Raw genomic sequence first — 20637 nt, 5'->3', positions numbered from 1 at the left:
TGTTGGGCGTGTGGATGTGACACAGACATTTCCCAGGACCAAAAACCGTTCTCTGCCTCCCCTGTATGTGTACGCAGTATTTGAATCCCCCTGCTCCACCCGATCAATCCCTCACTCAATGGCCTGTCTGTCCCTCATCTGTAGCTGGTGCAGAACTCTTTACAATGGGCCTGCCTGCTGCAAAATGCTTTGTTCAGCACAACACAAAGCCACTGAGGATATGGTGCTATAGATCCAGCTGTCCCCATTGTGAGCGAGGGAGAGAAAATGGGTATAGAGAGCGCAAAAGTGAGTGTGTAGAATCGCTGTGTCATCCTCAGCTGTAAATCAGCATTGGGTGCTGGAGTGTATCTGCCCGGCGCCATAAGGGCAGAGGGAGCAGTTGCATAACTCTCCTACCGAGTATCCATCATCCACCTCCCTCATCACGCTGCACCGGCCCTTACACACACGCCTGTACACTTAAATCGTTTATTCATACTGACCGTTTCATCTCATGTTTTATGTAATATCAAAAAACGATTACTGTAATCTTGTATTTTCTGTATTTACTTTATAGTAACAGGATTTTACGCCTATTAGATCACCTCTAACTGTAGATTTGTTAAGCCAGTTAATGTAGACGAGAGGCACCGTCTGATGTGACAATCAGAATGCCAGCGAGGTGTTCAGAGCACAGCCTGTTATTTCTGTGGCCGTTCAGATGAAAATCACAGAGATGTTCGATAGTATAGCAGCACTATGATGTGCTCAACATGTCATCCAGCTTCACGCCCTAAATTGCAATCAATAGCCACAATATGTCAGCTGAGAAAACTTCTGGTCCATACTCCCGCTGTATGCTGCTCAGTTATCGAATACCCACTTTTAATCTGTGTGGGACACCGTTCTCTGCACAATTGTAGTCTTTTAGTTGCATGTTTGACAGGTGTTTAGTTGGTGGTATACATGTAATAATGGGTGAATCTAATGTTTCTATGTTTTTGTTTTCCAGTTAATAAGCTCTATGAGCTCCATAGCAGAACACTGTTTGCCCTCCCTGCTGCGCACACTGTTCGACTGGTACCGGCGGCAAAGTGGAACTGAAGACGAGTCTTATGAGTACAGGCCTCGCTCTAGTACTAAGTCTAAAGGGTGAGATGCTCGTCTTCATGTATTCACTTTATTTATTTATTTTTTGTCAGTTTTAAAATGAACTTTGCTCAAAACTTCATTGTCTACATTTATTTTCTCTCTTGCTCTGCAGAGATGAACAGCACCGGGATAAAGATTACCTTCTGGAACGGAGGGACTTAGCCATAGATTTCATTTTTTGTTTAGTTTCGGTGGAAGTTCTAAAACAGGTGAGCCACATGACACTGCTTTTATAAGCTGATTTACACCACCTATAAAAGTACTAAAGGTACTTGCCATTCGGGTCGTTGTGGCCACATGACGGCTGAGTGTTTACATATTGAGGGGGAAATGCAGTGCAGCTGTTTGACCTGATATTGACATTATGTTATCCAAGCACTTAGCAAGTGGTTGTGCGTGTGATTACTTTCTCTACAGTACTATATGTACTGTGTCTTGCATTTCTACTGCGCCTTCCTCTAGACAGAACTGGAGTTGTGGGTCTGTTACTGTTGATGTTAGATTTGTTACAGTCAGAACCAGTATTTAGTCAAACATAACATTGATGTAGCTGCAGGAGTTATCAGTATCACCTTTTTATTGCTACTATTCATTCAAACTAAACATTCACCACTGATAAGAGAGATGGGATCACTATACGTTTTTCTGAGTGGCTCACTAATGATCTGCAGACTGAGATAAAAATATGTTTTAATATTGTGCTTTTTTAATTATTTATCTTCTGTGGAACAGAAATGAGCTGCAGTGATGTTAGTGAGGTCTTTCCCCACAGGGGCTCAAAGCAAATAAACAAATGGCTCCATATCAACTCCCAGCTGTGTGTGTTTCTAAAGTGGACTGTCCAGCAGCATTCTGAACTAAGAGCCAGTCCCTGGAGACCAGAGCTAAGTTGTCCTTGGCTTCGCTCCTGTAGGGAGGGTAATGAATGGTAGCAGAGAGAAAGAATGAAGACTGTCAATGCTTCTGATAAGACTAACGATTCCATGTTTACGTCACAGATTCCTCTTCATCCAGTGCCAGATGTTTTAGTACATGAAGTTCTAAACCTGGCATTCAAGCACTTTAAACACAAAGAGGGGTAAGTAAGCATAAGCGCTCAGATAGACCACTGTCACAGATGAATAACATCTAAATAAAAAGAGTTGATGAATATACTGGATTTGGCTTTACAGGAGAGAGTCAGTCATTTATTTATGTCTGCTTAAACAGACTGGCCACTGGCTATGGTCATAGTGTCTCTTTATAAATTGTCTGAATAGAATGAATTTTTTAGCACAAGTTGTTCCACATAAAAGTTGTTTATTTGTCCAAACCTTGATGGGATCTTCTTCACTTATTCACAGGTACTGTGGCCCCAACACTGGCAATGTGCACATCATCGCAGACCTGTATGCAGAGGTCATTGGAGTCCTGACACAGTCAAAGTAAGCAAACTTAATTCTGCCACATACCTGACTCCTGTTTATCCTTGTTTACAGCTCATCACATTCTCAGCCAACTCTTAACCTCTCACATCTCTTTGCGGAGTTTAAATGTCTATATTCTTGTGTGTGCGCTCAGGTTTCAGGCAGTGAGGAAGAAGTTCATCACAGAACTGAAGGAGCTTAGGCAAAAAGAGCAGAGCCCCTATGTGGTCCAGAGCATCATCAGTCTTATCATGGGCATGAAGTTCTTCCGGGTTAAAATGTATCCTGTGGAGGATTTTGAGGCTTCTTTCCAGTTCATGCAGGTAAATTGTAGTCATTTGTTTATGCATATGTGTCAGAGTGTACCCACAGGAAAGTGTGGCTGATATGTCTATTTGCTTAATTGCACAAGACATTTTTTTTTTCACTCTTGCCCCTTTGTCCAGACTCAGCAGCTCTCCGTAGCAATGGCTCATAAAACTAAATGAGTAACGATCAAAGGTGACGTTTGCCAAGAAGTGAATGTATGTGTGTTTCAGGCTTTGCCAAGAGCTGTGACTGGGGCAGTAGCTTTTTCATTAATCTCTACTCAGCAACACACTGACTGTCCTCTCTTAACAGGACTGAGATTTCTTAATGTGTTAATGCAGCGTGCTGTGGTTTATGTCCATCACTCTGTTTCAGCACGCATCATGGTTTCTACCCATATAATGATCTTTTAGAGCCTGAGCAATAAAAGATACTTGAGTTTTGTTATTGGTATTTAAGAAACAAAATCCATTACGTTTAACATCTCTTGTTTAACATGCCACTACCCTACAGCTCTACAATTAACTTCGTCTCTTAATAAAGCCAAGAATATGATGTAAAATAATGTTTCCTTGCGTTAGCGGCTCAGGCTGTCAGGGAAAAAATACCAATAACAGGATGGTATGATGGTTCTTCTCTTGTCATGTGAGCAGCAGCTTTTGGTTCAACATTAGCATCATACTTTCCATCACAGATTAATCAGTATGTGTTATTTTATGTACATACTTATACATCATTTTCTGTTCTGCAGCTCTCACATAACACAGTCAAATGAAGCGAAGAAGTCCACAGAGACAAAAAAAAAAGATCCTACTGGAATGGGGATAAAAATTCTAGTTGGAATTTATGGCATAAACGTGGGTCAGGGTCAGCAGTATTATTATGTTTGTGTTTATTTATCTTTTCTTTTTTTTTTACACGTGTGCCTTCTGTGTCCTTTTTCCTAGGAGTGTGCCCAGTATTTCCTGGAAGTCAAGGATAAGGACATAAAACACTCTTTAGCAGGCCTTTTTGTGGAGATCCTCATCCCTGTCGCAGCTGTGAGTGAACATTTAAAACGGTTTCCACTGTTTTGCTCTCTGCATAGATGAATTTCCCGTCGTAATGCCTCGTTCATCCTCAGGCGGTGAAAAATGAAGTCAACGTGCCGTGCCTCAAGAACTTTGTGGAGATGCTCTACCAGACGACATTCGACCTTAGTTCCAGAAAGAAGCACTCTTTGGTAATAATTAGAACAGCCTAGTGTTTTTTTTTTCTCTCTTCCTCACCATCTCTGTCACTATTGACTCTTCACCTTTACAACTCCCTTCTCCTTTTGTGTTCCACTCTTCCTGTATTTTATCAATATCATGTTGACACCAAATCTGTCATTGTCAACCAGAAATGCTGGATTTGTAATATATAAATACAGCCTCTTTGTACGTCCTGCATGTTTACAGACCGACTCCAGAACTGCTTGGAGTTGGTCATCTGTCAGAAAAGTGCATGCCAAAAAGCCAGACTCTGGCAAACTTTATTTTTTATTTTAAATTTATCCCTTTGCTTTTTTGATCGTGACACTGCTTTTCTCCACAGGCTCTGTATCCCCTGGTGACATGCTTGCTGTGTGTTAGTCAGAAGCAGTTCTTCCTCAACAACTGGCACATCTTCCTCCAGAACTGCCTCTCACACCTGAAGGTACTGCTCTCCCGAGCCTTTACACTCAATCCACTTCAGAAAGTTTATACTCCATAGCTTTAAAGAGTAGCACAATGATGGTATTCTTCAGATTAAAGTATCCTAAGGACACCATACTTGGCTTGACAATGCCTAATTCAGTTTAAACCTCAGAAATCATATGACTCATGTTATGAAACCTTGGATGCAGAGTAAAGTGGCATTAGTTCCTAATTCAGTCTTATAACTTAAGTCTTTGTTCATGGAATTAATTCCAATGTGAAGCCATCAGCATTTATTACTGTAAAAAGAAAATCAGTTATTGGTATTATGATGCTCTTATGGTTGGTACATGCTTAATACCACTGATGGAAGAAACTGTGAATGGTGTGCTCTGTGGTTCTGTCTAAAGATCATAATGTACTTTCCCCTCCATTATCAACAACCAGATCTGGACAGGAATAGCACTTGATTTGATATAATAACATCAATGGAACTGTTGTTTACAAAACTTTTGTCCACTTTAAGCTAATTTGTGCTCAGAAAGGACAAATTGTAAACATGTAATAAAAGATAAAATGTCACTAATATTCGCAAGTGAAACCACAACAAAGTTCACGGAGATGTTAATAAAATAATCTTTAAACTCAACTTTGAAAATATCCTACGTCTTAGCTGAATCAGATATAATCCACTTTGCATATTATGTTATCTCAAGTGCTGTTTTAGCTCAGGTCTGTTAATGACTCCTTGTAAACCAATTACGAGCAGATCAAACGTACTATCCTCCTCTCCCTGACCATCACAGAACCGATTCAACCCAGAGGCTGATTGACCCAATCACTGACTGACTGACCGACTCAATGACTGTCTTTTCCATTCTACATTGATTACCCTGTGTGGAGACTGTATGATCTTGTGGTGGATAAATTTCCGTTTGCGTCTTTGTGATGGTGATTTCCGATGGTTTTGAATGGCAGTCTGTCTTCTCAGTGATCTCATTCCAGCATTCTCTTTCACCATTGTAACTGTTTTAGATTTTCTTCATTTAAAAAAGTGCAATCAGTCAGTTTCCTGAGTGGTGATGCTGATCCTTTGATTGAGATCAATTTAGGGATTTGTGTGATGGCTCGAGTGTAGTGATGATTTCAGTGATCTTAGAGTTTGTGTCCAGTGAGTGATTTTAACCCTGTGGCTGCTCTCAAGGACTCTTAATGTGAAGGCTTAAGGGTTTTGGTGTAGAGTAGGGCTTCACAATAAGGTGATCATAATTACTCACAATAAGTTTAAAGTTTTGATGATAAAAAATAGTGAGTAGATGTGGTTTTCAGCTATAGGGGGAGAGGTTGTTTGTACAACAGTCAAATATACAATTCAAAATTTGACTTGTCAGTACAACTTTATTACTTTGAGCTGATTTACATTTTCCAGATACATTCTAAACACAAAGCACAGTAAGAGCAGGGTCAAATAGTAAGAATGTCTCTGACTACTTTGCAGTGACAGCTGAAAATATATGCAGGTCCAAAAAATAACAAAGAATTGTGTTACCTGATCAGTTTTGGTTCTAACAGTATTTTCCAAACTAAAAGAGAATATATTTTATGCCATAATTGTGCAGCCCTACTTTAGAGTATAATCCCCACAGGATTAAAATACACCAGTTTGCTTGACATGGATTTGAATGGCCTGCTGACTTGGGTGTTGCTTTTCGTCGGCTTCATAGGTGAAACAGGCAGTTTAGTTTTTTTTTTTTTTTTTTTTTGTAATTTTCCATCCACATCTTTAAATGTCCTTTTCCTCATCCTTCTGTGTTCCCCTCATATCCACTCGTCTGTTTGTGTTTTCTCTGTCTCACTGTCTGATTTCCAGACCACAGCACACCTTATTTTGCTTCTGCACTTTTAAATTTAGAGTTTTGCTCACTCTATGTTGAAATGTGTAATATCATATCAAATACAAATCCTTCCATGTCACTAGTAAATCCACTTGTGTATTTACTAGTGGCATGAAAGGAAACAACAAACAGTGGCATGGAAACAACAACAAACAGTTTGTTGTGTTTCATTTCAGTAAAACAGTTGATTTACATACTGTCACACTGACAAGAGCAAAGATACTTTGGACTGCTCTTGTCATATTTGTTTAGGTTATGTTTTTGTTTTTGCCTGTAACTTGCATGTGTCCCTCCCCAAACCCCACATTCTTTGTCTCGTGTCATTTGATCTTTTTCTCACATTGACTTGCTCCAGATGCCGTCTAACAACAGCATCCGAAAGCAGATTGAGACGCTGCAGGTGAGTTTTCTGGTGTCAGTGACCTGCCTGGTGCTCCCTTTCTTCTAACAGTCCAGGTCCTCGCCAGGACGTAGGGTAGCACAGTTCAGCCTGGATGGCTAATGGGTTAGTGAGTTGTTCTCTGTTGTGACAGTGCCGTTGAAGTGTTACTCAGCGAAAGTAGAGAAGAGGAAGATGTGAACTGCTTGTAACTTGTGATGTTTGCCTTAGGCTTTTCTGTTGGGCTGGTATGTGCCTGTAAGCGGTGGTGATGACTTTTGTAGGATATCGTTACGTATTTAGATTTTTACTGTAGCATTGGAATAAGAATTGTTTTAAAATACATTGCTTACTTGTGTGATATCAAAATTATTGCAGTGATCTCAAACATATGATGTGTGGACGATTCAGGTGTGTTACAGAGTCCATGTCCCATATGCAACTACACCAGACAAAACAGATGGACACATAGGAAAACTAGTCACGTGGTGGTATTGCAATAAAATGAAAAATTTTGACCAAACATGAATAGTAGGAGTTATGAGAGGAATATTGATTGCACATTTCAATATTGTGAATAAACTACTATTTATTTTAAGAGAAGCTCATAAAAGCATACAGGAATGAAAAGGTATGTTCACGCTGCTGTTGTGGAATTTACACAGTGCGGTCTGGCAGTGCTGCATTTTGTTTTTCTGTTGGAGTTGCTCATAAGGGAACAGGCTGGCTGGCAGCAGCCGCACGGTGATCTCAGTTTTCTTGTTGCAGAATCCAGTACCTGCCACACCGGCTGTTGACGTTAGGGCTGAGTTTTGCCTCTATTAAGTTGTTAATCAGTGTGCGACAGAGATCCTTTATGTGCATTTTTTTTCCAGGTTTTCCACCAAGTTTTATGTAATTTATCATCTTTACCAGATTTAAAATAAATCAAAAAAAATAAATTAAAATTCTGGCCTCGAGCGACCCTAGCTTACAGACTGCATTTGTTTGTGCACAGTGACTTAGTGTTCTGTGTAACGTGATTTGTTGAGTTGCAGATGGAAAGATTAAAAATATGGTTGCAGTATAAAAATGTGGGACTGTGGTTTGCAATCCAGTATAGCACTTTATCTTAAAATTTCAGTTCACCCAAATAACAAAAAAAAGTTTTCTCACTGACTTTTAGGTCTTACTTGGTTTTATTTACCCGGGTTTTGAAATGTCTTGCCTCTGACATATCTGCCACCTGCTCCTTTTGTGGTATAGCATGCTTAAGTCGAGCAATGGCATGTTGTAAAACATGTAAGTGTTTTCATGTGCCCCCCCCCAGTGGGTAAGAGATTTCTGTGCTGGGCCAGGCCACGATGATCTCAGTAAATGATCAGATTGACAGCGCAGTTTTTAAAACCCCTTGCATATTAAAATTCGTTTCACATCAAAGTATGGACATTCAGTGTTTTGTTGCTTCATTTGTTTTAAAAATTAAAATGGTCAAAGGGGAAACAGCCTCAGTGAAATGGCTGGATAGAAAGGTGGAGAGGTATCAGACATAGGCGCTTGATGCAGTTTAGCTAAACCACAAAACTCCAGCACACTGTTAGGGTAAAGCTGTCATATAGAAATCCTCGCAGCATGGCCACATGTTCAGAGTATGTTTGCTCACACCATGGCCCTGTGTGTTTACCACAACAATATGAATCTTCTGCATAGCAGAAAAAAACGATTGCATGTTCAGTAAACCTGAAGCTTAGCGATCATCAGACCATGTGGACTTTCAATGCTCAGACATCAACCACTGACTCCTTAGAAGTCATGCGCACAGACTGAAACATGATGGTGTCATTAACGTGTTTAATCTGAGTTTCTCCAGATGAAAACAACAACCTGATCAGGTGAGTAATAAAATTGTCACAATTAAATTGAGTGGCTTATGATATTCTTTTTATGTCCACAGAACAAAGACCCAAAAATGTCCCGTGTAGCACTGGAGTCACTCTACAGACTGCTGTGGGTCTACATTATCAGGATCAAGTGTGAGAGTAACACCGTCACACAGAGGTCAGTTCTAGAGCCATCTCATGCCCTTTGCAATCGACGGTAGCCAAGTAGATGTTGTGTAAAAAAGGGTTTTTTTTTTTGTTTAGCACTTAATGTGCTAATAAAGTTTCCCGTTCTTCCTCCTAGTCGGCTACTTAGCATCGTTTCAGCACTTTTCCCCAAAGGTTCTCGCAGTGTGGTGCCAAGGGACACACCCCTCAACATCTTTGTCAAGATCATCCAGTTCATAGCTCAGGTAAGCTTGGAGCAGGAGCTGACATTACCGATTTCAGAACTGAGCTACAACAAGGCACACACCGTGCAGTAACTGTGTGTTTGTGATTGCTGGTCTGTTTGGTTGTTGCCACAGGAAAGACTGGACTTTGCTATGAAGGAGATTATCTATGACCTCCTGTGTGTGGGCAAGTCTCACAAAACCTTTACCATCAATCCAGAGGTAAAGTATAGATGAGACTCGTAGGTGATACTGTTACCGGAGTGTTGGTGGAATCTCTCTGATCCTCCTCCTCTATCTGCCCCGCAGAGGATGAATATCGGTTTGCGGGCCTTCCTGGTGATTGCTGACAGCCTACAGCAGAAAGACGGGGAGCCTCCCATGCCTACGACAGGTATCATCATGCCCTCTGGCAACACCTTGCGTGTCAAAAAGATCTTCCTCAACACCACCCTCACAGATGAAGAAGCCAAGGTCATAGGTAGGTTTGATTCCTTGAAACTTCACTTTTTTTGTGTATTATAATATCTGTCTCTTTTTTTGCTTTATGTGTAATGAATCTGCTGGGTCTTTTCAGGCATGTCTCTGTACTACCCACAAGTAAGAAAAGCCTTAGATAACATCCTGCGACACCTGGACAAGGAGGTGGGACGCTCCATGAGCATGACCAATGTACAGATGTCCAACAAGGAGCCTGAGGACATGATCACGTATGTAACTGCAGCCTGGATCCCAACCGTTTCTCTGTGTTCCTGATACACATCAGTATCTCATAGACTGTTTGTGCTACAGGGGAGAGAGGAAGCCAAAGATCGATCTGTTCCGTACGTGCGTGGCCGCCATCCCAAGGCTGATACCAGATGGCATGAGCAGACAAGACCTAATAGAGCTTCTAGCCAAGTAATACAACCTCTCTAGCCTTACTGCAGACACATCACTACACAATATATTGTAGCTCTGGAGGCCCTCCACTCATCCTCTAATATCTTTCTCCTTCCTGTAGACTGACCATCCACATGGATGAGGAGCTTCGGGGCCTTGCCTTCACTACTCTTCAGGCCCTGATGGTGGATTTCCCAGAGTGGCGCGAGGACGTTCTCTCAGGCTTTGTCTACTTCATTGTCCGAGAGGTGACTGATGTCCACCCCACTCTGCTGGACAACGCTGTCAAGATGCTACTGCAGCTCATCAGCCAATGGAGGCAGGCAGTGCAGAGCAGCAATAAGAGTCATGATGCACAGGTGTGTATTATGTGTGTATTATGTGTATGAGTGGACTGTGTGTTCATGTCTTATGATTTGTTTAGTGATGAAAGTTTTAAGTGATTTTAATGCCATGTTTTCTTGAACAGGGCTCAAGCAGCGGCCATTCTCTGTCCCTGGAGCGTATTCCTCCGTTAGGTGTGCTGCATGTTGTTGAGGGTTTAGCTCTGGTGGTGCTTTGTAGCTGCCGCCCTGCCACACGCAGGCTGGCTGTTAACGTCCTCAAGGAGGTCCGTGCACTACACACTGCATTGGGCATCGGCAAGGTATTTACTTCAGACTTACGGTGCATTTTTGTTGCCACTGACGAGTAGCAGTCAAATATCCATGGGTCTGCTGAGGGTGTTTAATGCAGGTAGTCTGTTTTCTGACATTTGTTCTCTGTTTCGTAATCTTTCAGGGGGATGAAGAATTGGCCATTGATGTGATGGACAGATTGAGTGCATCAGTGTTGGAGAGTTTCATTCATCTCACAGGGGCTGACCAGGTATAAATGCCCTTTCTTATTTTCTGAATCATAAAACTTGCTCAAACACTCTGAGACTCAACCTGTGTCCCTCTGTTTTTCTCTGCAGACCAACCTGCTGTATTGTCCCAGCGGGATTGATCTTCAGACCCTAGCAGAGTGGAGCTCATCTCCCATCAGCCACCAGTTTGATGTGGTGAGCCCCTCGCACATCTGGGTGTTTGCGCATGTTACTCAGGGCCAGGACCCCTGGGTCATCAGCTTCTCCAGCTACCTGCGGCAGGAGCACCTACCCAAACATTGCCCCACTGCCCTCAGCTATGCCTGGATGTTTGCCTCCACCCGTCTGCAACTACTGTCCCCCCAAGTTGACATCAAGTATGTTTCCTCAATCCTCTCTGTGTCTTAGTTCTGTCTTTATTTTTTATTTCAGACTGTTGTTCTGGGACGATCAGGTGATGACAGTGCTGTTCTGCAGTTTTGATGTCATTTTATTTAATCTCTGACTTTTCCTGTATGCCCTCCTGCAGCAGCCCCATCAATGCCAAGAAAGTGAACAGTCTGAACAGCAGTGACTCCTACGTTGGTCTTTGGAGGAACTACCTGATTCTCTGCTGCAGCTCCGCCTCCTCCTCCTCCTCCATGTGTTCCTCATCCTCCACCTCTGGCTCCGTCCGCTGCTCCCCGCCTGAGACGCTGGCGTCCACGCCGGACAGCGGCTACAGTTATGATTCAAAGGTCAGACAACACTCTGTGCACACACATTTACAAGGTTACTGCTTATTCCAACTACTTTCAAACCTTCAATAAGTTTTGAAAGTTGTACAGAAAGTAAAAAAATACATACCGTATAGGACTCGTGTAACATGGTGACAGCTAACAATTAATAATTAATAATTAGAAGACTTGATTTATTTTCACGTTTCAGCCACGACATTGCTCTTTCTGTGTTTGTTAATAGATTGTTGGCACTCCGTCCCCCTCCTCCTTGTTCAAACACATTGTCCCAATGATGCGCTCTGAGAGCATGGACATCACAGAGTCTCTAGTGTTGGGTCTTGGCAGGACCAACCCCTTGGCCTTCAGGTAAACGACGCGCCACATGATGAGATTTATATCTATATATACACCTGTATGCATGTGTATCTTTTTTATATACCTTGAAGTTTTTATTTTCATGTACCTTTCGTATATTTCAGAGAGTTGTTAGAGGAGCTGAATCCCATCATTAAAGAAGCTCTAGAAAGAAGACCTGAAGTAAGTTCTGTTTGTTGATATCTCTGAAACCTTTCTGTCACAGTTCTGTATCTGTTCTGTGAGTCACAATGCTTCTGTCTTTACTCTGCAGAACATGAAGCGGCGCCGGCGTCGTGACATCCTCAGGGTCCAGCTGGTCCGGATATTTGAGCTACTGGCCGATGCTGGCGTCATCAGTCAGATGTATGTAATCCACAACCGATTTGTACAGTGTGATTCAGGAATTAATCTGCACTTTCATGTATATTTTTGCTTTACGTTTTCTTTTTACAGAGCCAGCGGAGGGTTAGATGGAGAGAGCCACTCTCTGAACAGTACGCTGCTTGAGTATGTTGATCTGACCAGGCAGCTGCTTGAGGCTGAAAATGACAAGGACTCTGACACACTGAAGGACATTCGGTGTCACTTCAGTGCACTCGTGGCTAACATCATACAGAATGTCCCAGGTATATCTCTCAGATGTCCCCTGTCTCAGTCAAGTTAAAAACAGCTTCTTATTTGCACTGAACCTCTGTCTGAAGTTAGTGTCTCGTGTGTCATGCGTTTTGTTACTTGTTGTGTTCAGTTCACCAGAGGAGGACCATCTTCCCCCAGCAGTCCCTGAGACACAGCCTGTTCATGCTGTTCAGTCACTGGGCTGGGCCCTTCAGCATCATGTTCACTCCCCTGGACCGCTACAGTGACAGAAATATGCAGATCAACCGCCATCAGTACTGTGCACTAAAGGTACACACAAACAGATTCAAGGACACTTTCTTTCCCCAGGCTGTTGCTCTGATGAATGTTTGACTTTCCCACTACCTCATGCCTTTCTTTAGCACTACAGCCTGCACGTATTTTTTCAGCGGTCTGAATATATATGTATATAGTTGCACTAGCCATTCGGACTGACCTATCGCACTGTTGTCATTTGTTGTTATTTGTTGTTTGTTTCTGAACTGCCTGAGAGCAAAGGAAAACTGGAGTCAGACTCCTTGTTTGTGTGCACAAACTTGGCCTATAAAACTGATTCTGGTTCTGATTAAAAGATTTCAATCTTGAAATCCGTATTTATTGATAACTAATAGCTGCTTTAATGTTCCAGGCCATGTCTGCAGTGTTGTGTTGTGGGCCTGTAGCTGACAATGTTGGCCTCTCCTCTGATGGCTACCTCTACAAGTGGCTGGACAACATCCTGGATTCTCAGGACAAGAAAGTAAGTGAAATGTTACCATATCAACCCGCATAGTCACTAGCATTGTCTTTGATAGTCTGGCCAGGGAATGCTCTGGCAGTAGTGGACGAGTAGCGGATATTAGGTTGAGGCAGAAGCACACGTTGTCAAAGGAAAGTCTTGAACGCTCGGAGGAAGATAACACGTCCAAAGTTATAACAAATGTGAAAGTTCAAAGTACAGTAAAACTGTCAAAAGTAACATATATCCCATACCAGGTAACATCAGGGGATTAAATATTAACATCAACACAAGACCAGTGTTTGATTATAATGTTTCCAGTTATACATCCAGACTGAACATAGAGCACTGTGACACTAGCACTGCACAGTGGTGTTAAGAAGTACTGCAAGAGGTCAGCACCAAACGGTTTCACTCAGATAAAAGCCTCCACAATAAAATCAGTTATTGACAGAAAGTAGTTAAGATTAAAATAATCTTTTAATCCAAACATTGTAATCAGAATGTAAATCACAGACTTCACATCAGCTTTTTCCAGATTGCACCTTTTGGTTTTGAGTGATTTTGCAAACAAAATGTAAGATACGAGATGTGGCTATTAAATATTTGGACTAATTTAGACTAACCTTTGCTGTACGTTCTCCTCCAGGTTCACCAGCTGGGTTGTGAGGCTGTGATGCTGCTGTTGGAGCTGAATCCAGACCAGAGCAACCTCATGTTTTGGGCTGTGGACCGCTGTTACACCGGCTCTCGTCGTGTGGCGGCCGGCTGCTTTAGGGCTATCGCCAATGTCTTTCACAACAGGTAGTACATTAGTACAAAAGTAATAAACAGTACAGGAAAATCAGTATAGCATGAACTTGAACTAATTTTTTGGGTTTGTTAGTCCCTGTGGTGCCAGCTGGATGTGTTTTATATTTTCTTTTAGGGATTACCAATTTGACACTGTGGTGCTGCTGAACCTGATTCTGTTCAAGGCGGCTGATTCTTCCAGGGACATCTATGAAGTGGCCATGCAGTTGTTACAGGTCACATCAAAAGTTTACTTTTACACATCTACTCAACATAGCACAGCTATTTTCACTTTGGTTGTAAATTAAATGCTTTGTACTCGTCTATCTCAAACGTATAGATCCTGGAACCCAAGCTCTTCCGTTATGCCCACAAATTGGAGATCCAGCGAACAGATGGCATCTTGACCCCTCCCTCACCGCTGCCACACCTCTACTCTGTGTCTTACTACCAGCTGTCTGAGGAGCTTGCACGCACTTACCCAGAGCTAACTCTGCCCATCTTTTCAGGTCCGCTACATTCCAAAATCTTTACAGCTGCTCTTTGAGTAACAGGATGCTGTAATGTGTGGAGCTGTTTGATTAACTGGAAGTTCACAGTTTCATTTGCCTGTGAAAGCCGTGATCTGCCCTTTGTGTATGTGAGCAAAGCAGTATAATGATGTTGTACAGTTAATGTCATGTTTCTGTCGAGACTAAAAGATAGAAATAAGGTTCAAAACTGAGAGAACATTTCTTTACTGTTTCAGTGACAATCTATAACCTTCCTATTGTTCCCACTGCAGAGGTGAGCCAGCGTATCCAGACAGCACATCCTGGTGGTCGTCAAGTAATGCTGCATTACCTCCTGCCTTGGATGAACAACGTGGAGCTGGTTGACTTAAAACCGACTGCCCGGCGACCGGAGGACTGCGGCAGTGTTGAGGACGACGAGGATGTACATGACCGGGAGATCATGATGGTCAACAGCAGGCGCTGGCTCCGTGGAGAGGGCTGGGGCTCCCCTCGTGCAACAACAATGGTGCTAAACAACCTCATGTTCATGACCGCGAAGGTGAGACAGCTAACGGACCGTATTCAGATGGTTTTGGAAATGTTGATTGAGGAAATGGACTGATGAATGAAATGGCTTTGTTTTTACAGTATGGGGATGAGTTCGCTTGGTCAGAGATCGAGAACGTGTGGACCACGTTGGCAGACAGCTGGCCAAAGAACCTCAAAATCATTCTGCACTTCCTCATTAGTATGTCAGGAGTTAACAGTGAACCCAGCCTCTTGCCCTATGTAAGTCACAGCTCATTTTCATCACGCAGTATTTCTGTCATATCCCCATGTGCAGCATCCAACGCTTATTCCTCGTGTTTCTGACTGTGTTACGTGGTTGTCCTCAGGTGAAACGAGTGGTGGTTTACTTGGGCAGAGATAAGACTATGCAGCTGCTGGAGGAGTTGATGTGTGAGCTTGAGTTGACCGATCCTGTCAGCTCAGCCGTCACTCACATGGACAACCCCCCCTACTACCGCATCACCTCCAGTTACAAGATCCCCTCAGTCACCTCAGGTTAATGAGCACTGGAAATGCATTAGTTCACAGATTAGGCCATGTTGCCAATACTAAATAACGCCATGTCAATGCGAGATGGTCAATTTTTTTTTCTGTCTGCTTTCTCAGGAACAACCTCCAGCAGCAATACCATGGTGCCAGGAAACGATGGTCATCATGACACCAAGATCAAAGACTCGAACATGGAGGACAGGTACATCAATAAAACGAGTCATATTTCATGCCTCACCTTCCTCTCATTGCAATGTTTCTGCTTCCAGGTGTAAAAAGACATTTGTGTTTCACTTTTACATGTAGTTTGTCAGTGTTGCTGCATGTCTTGGTCTTGCCTCATGGCTCTTTTGTGTTGGAATTAATTAATTCAGATGATAAGTCCAGATAAGTCCATTAGGTTTGTTTTGGAAACATTTTAGAGAAACATTTAGAGTGATAGCTATGAGGTGAGATACTTGTAATTTAAAATGTTTGCTGATGCATTGGGTCAAAAGTTGTTGGCTATGCACAAAAAACATCCCTGCTGGCACTACTCCTTTAAATCAAGCTTGCCTGTTCTGCAGTTACACCCACCTGGATATCTACAGTGGTCTGAACAGCAACCTGAACCGCCAGCACCACCGTCTGGAGTCTCGTTACAGCAGCAGCTCTGGAGGCTCCTATGAAGAAGAGAAGAGTAAGAACAAACTCTGTGCACCTCCCCTACACAGGATTGTTTTGCAGAAACATTTCTGATAATGTTCTCCCTTCTCCAGGCGACTCCATGCCACTTTATGCTAACTGGCGTTTGAAAGTGATGGACCACAACCGGCCAGAGCCTCTCCCTTTCCCTCCAACAGGAGGCTGCTGGTCTCCGTTGGTGGACTATTTGCCAGAGACCAATGCCCCTGCTGTAGCTCTCCATAGGTACACCAAACACCTCCTTTCACTCCCTCTTCATTACACCGTTCTGTGCCTAAGTCAGCCCTTGTTTTCTTTTTTCCAGATGTAACATTGCAGTCATCCTACTGACAGACCTCATTGTAGACCATGGCGTCAAAGTGGAGTGGAGTGCCTACCTGCACCTCTTGCTACATGCAATTTTTATAGGTAACTCGCTCCCTAATTGTTATAATAGGACAGTATGTAGTGTGGGACTGAGTTTAATTGATCTCTCTTACTCCATTACGGCTCCACCTGCTAAAGTTCCATTATCTAATCTCTCTTTGTCTTTTATGTCTTCGTCCAGGGTTTGATCACCAGCACCCAGAGGTCTACGAGCACTGCAAACGTCTACTGCTTCACCTTCTCGTGGTCCAGGGAGCGAATAGCAGCGTTCAGTCTGTGGCTATGGTGCTTTTACGCAACAGAGACTACAATGATCCGAGGGTCCTGACTGTGAAGCCAGTAGCTCCAGAGTTCAACCTCACAGGTAAACCTGAAGGCAAAACTGCTGCCTGCTACCTGTACGATTACTTTTTTGTCATTGCATATGGAGGGAAACTAATAGAAGAATTGCACACACTCATTTGTCGTGTTATCAAAGCTGATCACTGGGTGGCAGCAACGACAAGTCCCACAGAGGACAGTGTTCCCTGTCACACAAGAAACATACTGAAACCTTTATCATCCTTATCTTCATTGTCTGATTTGGGTGTGTGGATATCATGAAGCGGGAGGATTTATTTAAATGCCTACATGCAGCTCAGTGTGTACAATGTGTATCTTAATTGCTCCTATAGGAGTGCAGGAGTTTTTGCCAGACTATCAGCCGTCACCTATGACAGACTCCGGCCTCAGCTCGAGTTCCACGTCCTCCAGCATAAGTCTTGGGGCAGGCGGGGCTGCTCTGTCCCACCTGTCCCCCACACTCCTCAGTGAGGTAGATGTCACAGTTGAACAGGACGAGAAGGCCAAAGCTCTCATTGAGTTCATTACATCAAGGTGAGAAGACCCTGGTTTATTCACATGAGCATCTCCCAGAAAAATAACTTTCATTGTAAGACAGTCACTCCTACTTTAACTAACTTAACCTGATGTATTATTTCACATGCTTAGTATGTATCAGTATTAACCATTAAGATGTATTAAAGCATTTGTACCATGTTACTCATTCTGTTCACTGATTTGCTTTCATGCTTTCAGCAGTGTCTAAAAGGACTGGGTATTTTTACTTTGCATGGGTTTGATTTTGGGGTTGGTATCATATTAGCTTCTTTTGCCTGGTGTGAAAACGTAAAATGCTTTTCGGAGTGGTCCGTTCTGTATCTGTGACGGGTCGCATTGCCTGATGCGTGTGTTTGCTCTTGCCTTGTAGGAAGAGGGGCCCACTGTGGAACCATGAGGATGTATCACCCAAGAACCCCAACATCAAGAGCGCTGACCAGCTGAGTGTTTTTGTCAGACATGTGGTGACTGTCTTCAAACATTCTCAGTCAGGTCTGTTTGGTTTGTAGCTGCTTGTTGCCTAACTCTGTTCATTTCAGCCTGGGTTACAGGTGTAATTCAGATAGCCTTGTCGTATTCACCTGCATGTCCACGTGCCTCCCCTCAGGTTTCCAGCTGGAGTCATTGCTGAGTGACATAGCTCTACAAACAGCTCTGTCTTGTCCCTCTCGCCACTACGCTGGACGCTCTTTCCAGATTTTCAGGGCACTCAAGCAACCTCTTACACCCGCGACACTGTCCGACATTCTGTCTCGACTGGTAGAGACTGTGGGTGACCCAGGAGAGGAGGCTCAGGTCAGACGGTTAAAACATTACATTACACACTACACTGCTCAGTCTACATAGATGCTGAATGTTCTTAACGTTAATCAGGGAAGGTTACGTCTGACTGGCCACTTGTTAATTTTCTGCAATCAGAATGACTTTTTCATATTTAAAAAATTAATGGTATCACTTTACATTTTTACTTATGTTACTTGTAACCTCAAAAACCTTACCACTTTTTGGGTAAATGCATTTACACTGAGGTTTTCTGTTTGTATGAAGTAAAACTTTTTATCTGCTTTAAAGTGAGCTCTTTAGCTTTATATCATGATAACATTGATTTTAACATGAAGGACCTCACTGACTGCTGGTGTCTTTTCTCATTAGGGCTTTGTCATTGAACTTCTCCTGACACTGGAGTCAGGCATTGACACACTAGCAGACACAGTCAAAAACTATGACCTCCTCACTGCCTTAGCACAGTAAGTCCGTGTCCTTATAACCTCATGAATAATTTGACTGTGTTTGACTCATCCAGACGGATTAACACATGTATTACAGAAGTCATTTACAGACTGATGTTTGTTTTTTTTTTACAGAACCTCTCCCCGTGAACACTTGTTGGGACCTAAGTTTGCTGCTAACAGGAAAAGCACAGGCCAGCTGAACCTGAACACCAGTGGTCTGTTCCATTGCGTCCATAATCGCAGTAACTCTCTCCGGGCCAGCCTGATGGGTGAACGAAAAGGTGACAGGCGAAGGAGTAACACCCTAGACGTTGCTGACCGACTTGGTGGCAGCCACGGAAACCTGGCACGCACGCGGAGCTTATCATCACTAGGTGGGGGAGGGGGTCCAGGCGGGGACGCCATCCCCCCCGTGGACCCTTCGAATCTGATGGCCACCGTGTTCTGGATCGCCGCCTCGTTGCTGGAGTCGGACTACGAGTTTGAGTATCTGCTGGCCCTGCGGCTGCTGAACAAGCTGCTGGGCCAGCTGCCTCTGGATCGTGCTGACAGCAGAGAACGTCTGGAGAAGGTCCAGGCTAAGCTGAAGTGGTACAGCTTCCCTGGCCTGCTGCAGCTCTTCCTGAAGGGCTTCACCTCTGCTTCTACTCAGGAGCTCACCATCCACCTGCTCAGCAAACTCATCAGTGTCTCCAGACATACACTGGTGGACCCGTCACAAGTGGCAGGTAAGTGTGTAGAGCTGACTTGGCCACAGATTTGTTTTTTATAAATTTAAATTATAGTATATAGTGTTAATCATGGTGCTGATAACTAATTTGTTTGTATCTTTACTTTATTTATGTATTTTAATTATGTCAATCTTTTGTTTTCTGTCCTCCTGGGACATGTCTTCAGGTTTTCCTTTGAATATCTTGTGCCTCCTACCACACCTCATCCAGCACTTTGACAGCCCTACTCCTTTCTGTAAGGAGACAGCTGACAAAATAGCCAAGTTGTGCGCAGATGAGAAATCGGCCACTCTCTCAAACCTGGCCCACATGATGAGCCTGTACAGCACACACAGCTATTCCCGTGACTGCACCAACTGGATCAACGTGGTCTGTCGCTACCTCCACGATGCCTTTGCTGAGATAACCTTGAACCTGGTCACTTACTTGGCCGAGGTATGAAAGACAAAGATCAAACTTGTTGCTGTTGGTCACATATGGTCAGATAAAACCAGTAATGTGTTCGTCTCTGTCTCTCAGTTGCTGGAAAAGGGCCTTCCCAGCATGCAGCAGTCCTTGTTACAGATCATCTACAGCCTGCTGAGTCATATTGACCTATCAGCGGCCCCCGTCAAACAGTTCAACCTGGACATCATGAAGATCATTGGCAAATATGTTCAGGTGGGTGAGAACTTCACTCATATGCCTCTTCCATATGTGGTTTGCCATTTGTGTAATAACAGTTGTGTGTCTTTACTTGGCGCTGCCTTCTGTCACATACAGCCTAATGTATGTGAATACCCTCACGGTCTGGTCTATAAATAGCAGCATAATTGAGAATAAAGAAAGAATAACATATCTCACAGGATCATTTGTGTAGGGGTCTTTTTTGATGCGGCTCTTTATTGAAGCCTTTTAGCAGTGCTGACCCAGGGCACCATGTGCTTCTCACTCTCAGCTACTTCTTACAGCTGCTGTACCGTTATTGCCTCAGGCCGATTCTGTACTGACTTACTACCAGAGTTGCCTTGTGTAGAAGGCATTGTATTTGTGCGTATACAGTATTCCAGTGCATGTGCACTGGTGTGCACTGTAAGTTGTATTTGTTCGACGTCCTTTGAAGTTCCCCTGCCATCACTGTAGAAAACAGTACAAACTACAAATGGCTTCAGAGACTGAGTCTATAGATGCTGTGAGCAGGGGGTTGTTTGGCTTTCTGAGGGTAAATAT

At 43.2% G+C, this 20637-nt stretch overlaps 1 protein-coding gene across 15 annotated transcripts in view; it reads left to right on the top strand.

The window, feature by feature from the left end:
- fryl (furry homolog, like) overlaps positions 1 to 20637 on the top strand; it is a 58904-nt gene that overhangs the window by 23738 nt on the left and 14529 nt on the right. For 11 of the 15 annotated variants that reach the window (XM_041040154.1, XM_041040155.1, XM_041040150.1 and 8 more), the window contains 44 exons: positions 995 to 1134; positions 1247 to 1343; positions 2133 to 2212; positions 2478 to 2558; positions 2695 to 2863; positions 3797 to 3889; positions 3973 to 4071; positions 4425 to 4526; positions 6758 to 6802; positions 8715 to 8818; positions 8945 to 9053; positions 9168 to 9254; positions 9342 to 9513; positions 9610 to 9742; positions 9825 to 9932; positions 10036 to 10273; positions 10384 to 10560; positions 10695 to 10781; positions 10870 to 11138; positions 11291 to 11498; positions 11722 to 11846; positions 11960 to 12017; positions 12109 to 12200; positions 12291 to 12463; positions 12583 to 12743; positions 13102 to 13212; positions 13841 to 13995; positions 14120 to 14219; positions 14324 to 14492; positions 14768 to 15036; positions 15126 to 15266; positions 15374 to 15542; positions 15654 to 15738; positions 16103 to 16215; positions 16295 to 16445; positions 16525 to 16628; positions 16768 to 16950; positions 17261 to 17462; positions 17836 to 17957; positions 18073 to 18260; positions 18618 to 18712; positions 18830 to 19425; positions 19595 to 19863; positions 19948 to 20088. In XM_041040154.1, the coding sequence (XP_040896088.1) occupies positions 995 to 1134; positions 1247 to 1343; positions 2133 to 2212; positions 2478 to 2558; positions 2695 to 2863; positions 3797 to 3889; positions 3973 to 4071; positions 4425 to 4526; positions 6758 to 6802; positions 8715 to 8818; positions 8945 to 9053; positions 9168 to 9254; positions 9342 to 9513; positions 9610 to 9742; positions 9825 to 9932; positions 10036 to 10273; positions 10384 to 10560; positions 10695 to 10781; positions 10870 to 11138; positions 11291 to 11498; positions 11722 to 11846; positions 11960 to 12017; positions 12109 to 12200; positions 12291 to 12463; positions 12583 to 12743; positions 13102 to 13212; positions 13841 to 13995; positions 14120 to 14219; positions 14324 to 14492; positions 14768 to 15036; positions 15126 to 15266; positions 15374 to 15542; positions 15654 to 15738; positions 16103 to 16215; positions 16295 to 16445; positions 16525 to 16628; positions 16768 to 16950; positions 17261 to 17462; positions 17836 to 17957; positions 18073 to 18260; positions 18618 to 18712; positions 18830 to 19425; positions 19595 to 19863; positions 19948 to 20088 (6570 nt within the window). The remainder of the gene's footprint in view (positions 1 to 994; positions 1135 to 1246; positions 1344 to 2132; positions 2213 to 2477; positions 2559 to 2694; positions 2864 to 3796; positions 3890 to 3972; positions 4072 to 4424; positions 4527 to 6757; positions 6803 to 8714; positions 8819 to 8944; positions 9054 to 9167; positions 9255 to 9341; positions 9514 to 9609; positions 9743 to 9824; positions 9933 to 10035; positions 10274 to 10383; positions 10561 to 10694; positions 10782 to 10869; positions 11139 to 11290; positions 11499 to 11721; positions 11847 to 11959; positions 12018 to 12108; positions 12201 to 12290; positions 12464 to 12582; positions 12744 to 13101; positions 13213 to 13840; positions 13996 to 14119; positions 14220 to 14323; positions 14493 to 14767; positions 15037 to 15125; positions 15267 to 15373; positions 15543 to 15653; positions 15739 to 16102; positions 16216 to 16294; positions 16446 to 16524; positions 16629 to 16767; positions 16951 to 17260; positions 17463 to 17835; positions 17958 to 18072; positions 18261 to 18617; positions 18713 to 18829; positions 19426 to 19594; positions 19864 to 19947; positions 20089 to 20637) is intronic. The other 4 variants (XM_041040157.1, XM_041040146.1, XM_041040156.1 and 1 more) reach the window with 1 other exon arrangement.

The sequence above is a fragment of the Toxotes jaculatrix genome, chromosome 6 (genome assembly GCF_017976425.1).
Source record: "Toxotes jaculatrix isolate fToxJac2 chromosome 6, fToxJac2.pri, whole genome shotgun sequence".
NCBI classification, from domain to species: domain Eukaryota; kingdom Metazoa; phylum Chordata; class Actinopteri; family Toxotidae; genus Toxotes; species Toxotes jaculatrix.
The sequence above is the reverse complement of the archived record's forward strand: the minus strand, read 5'-3'. Positions and strand labels throughout refer to the sequence as shown.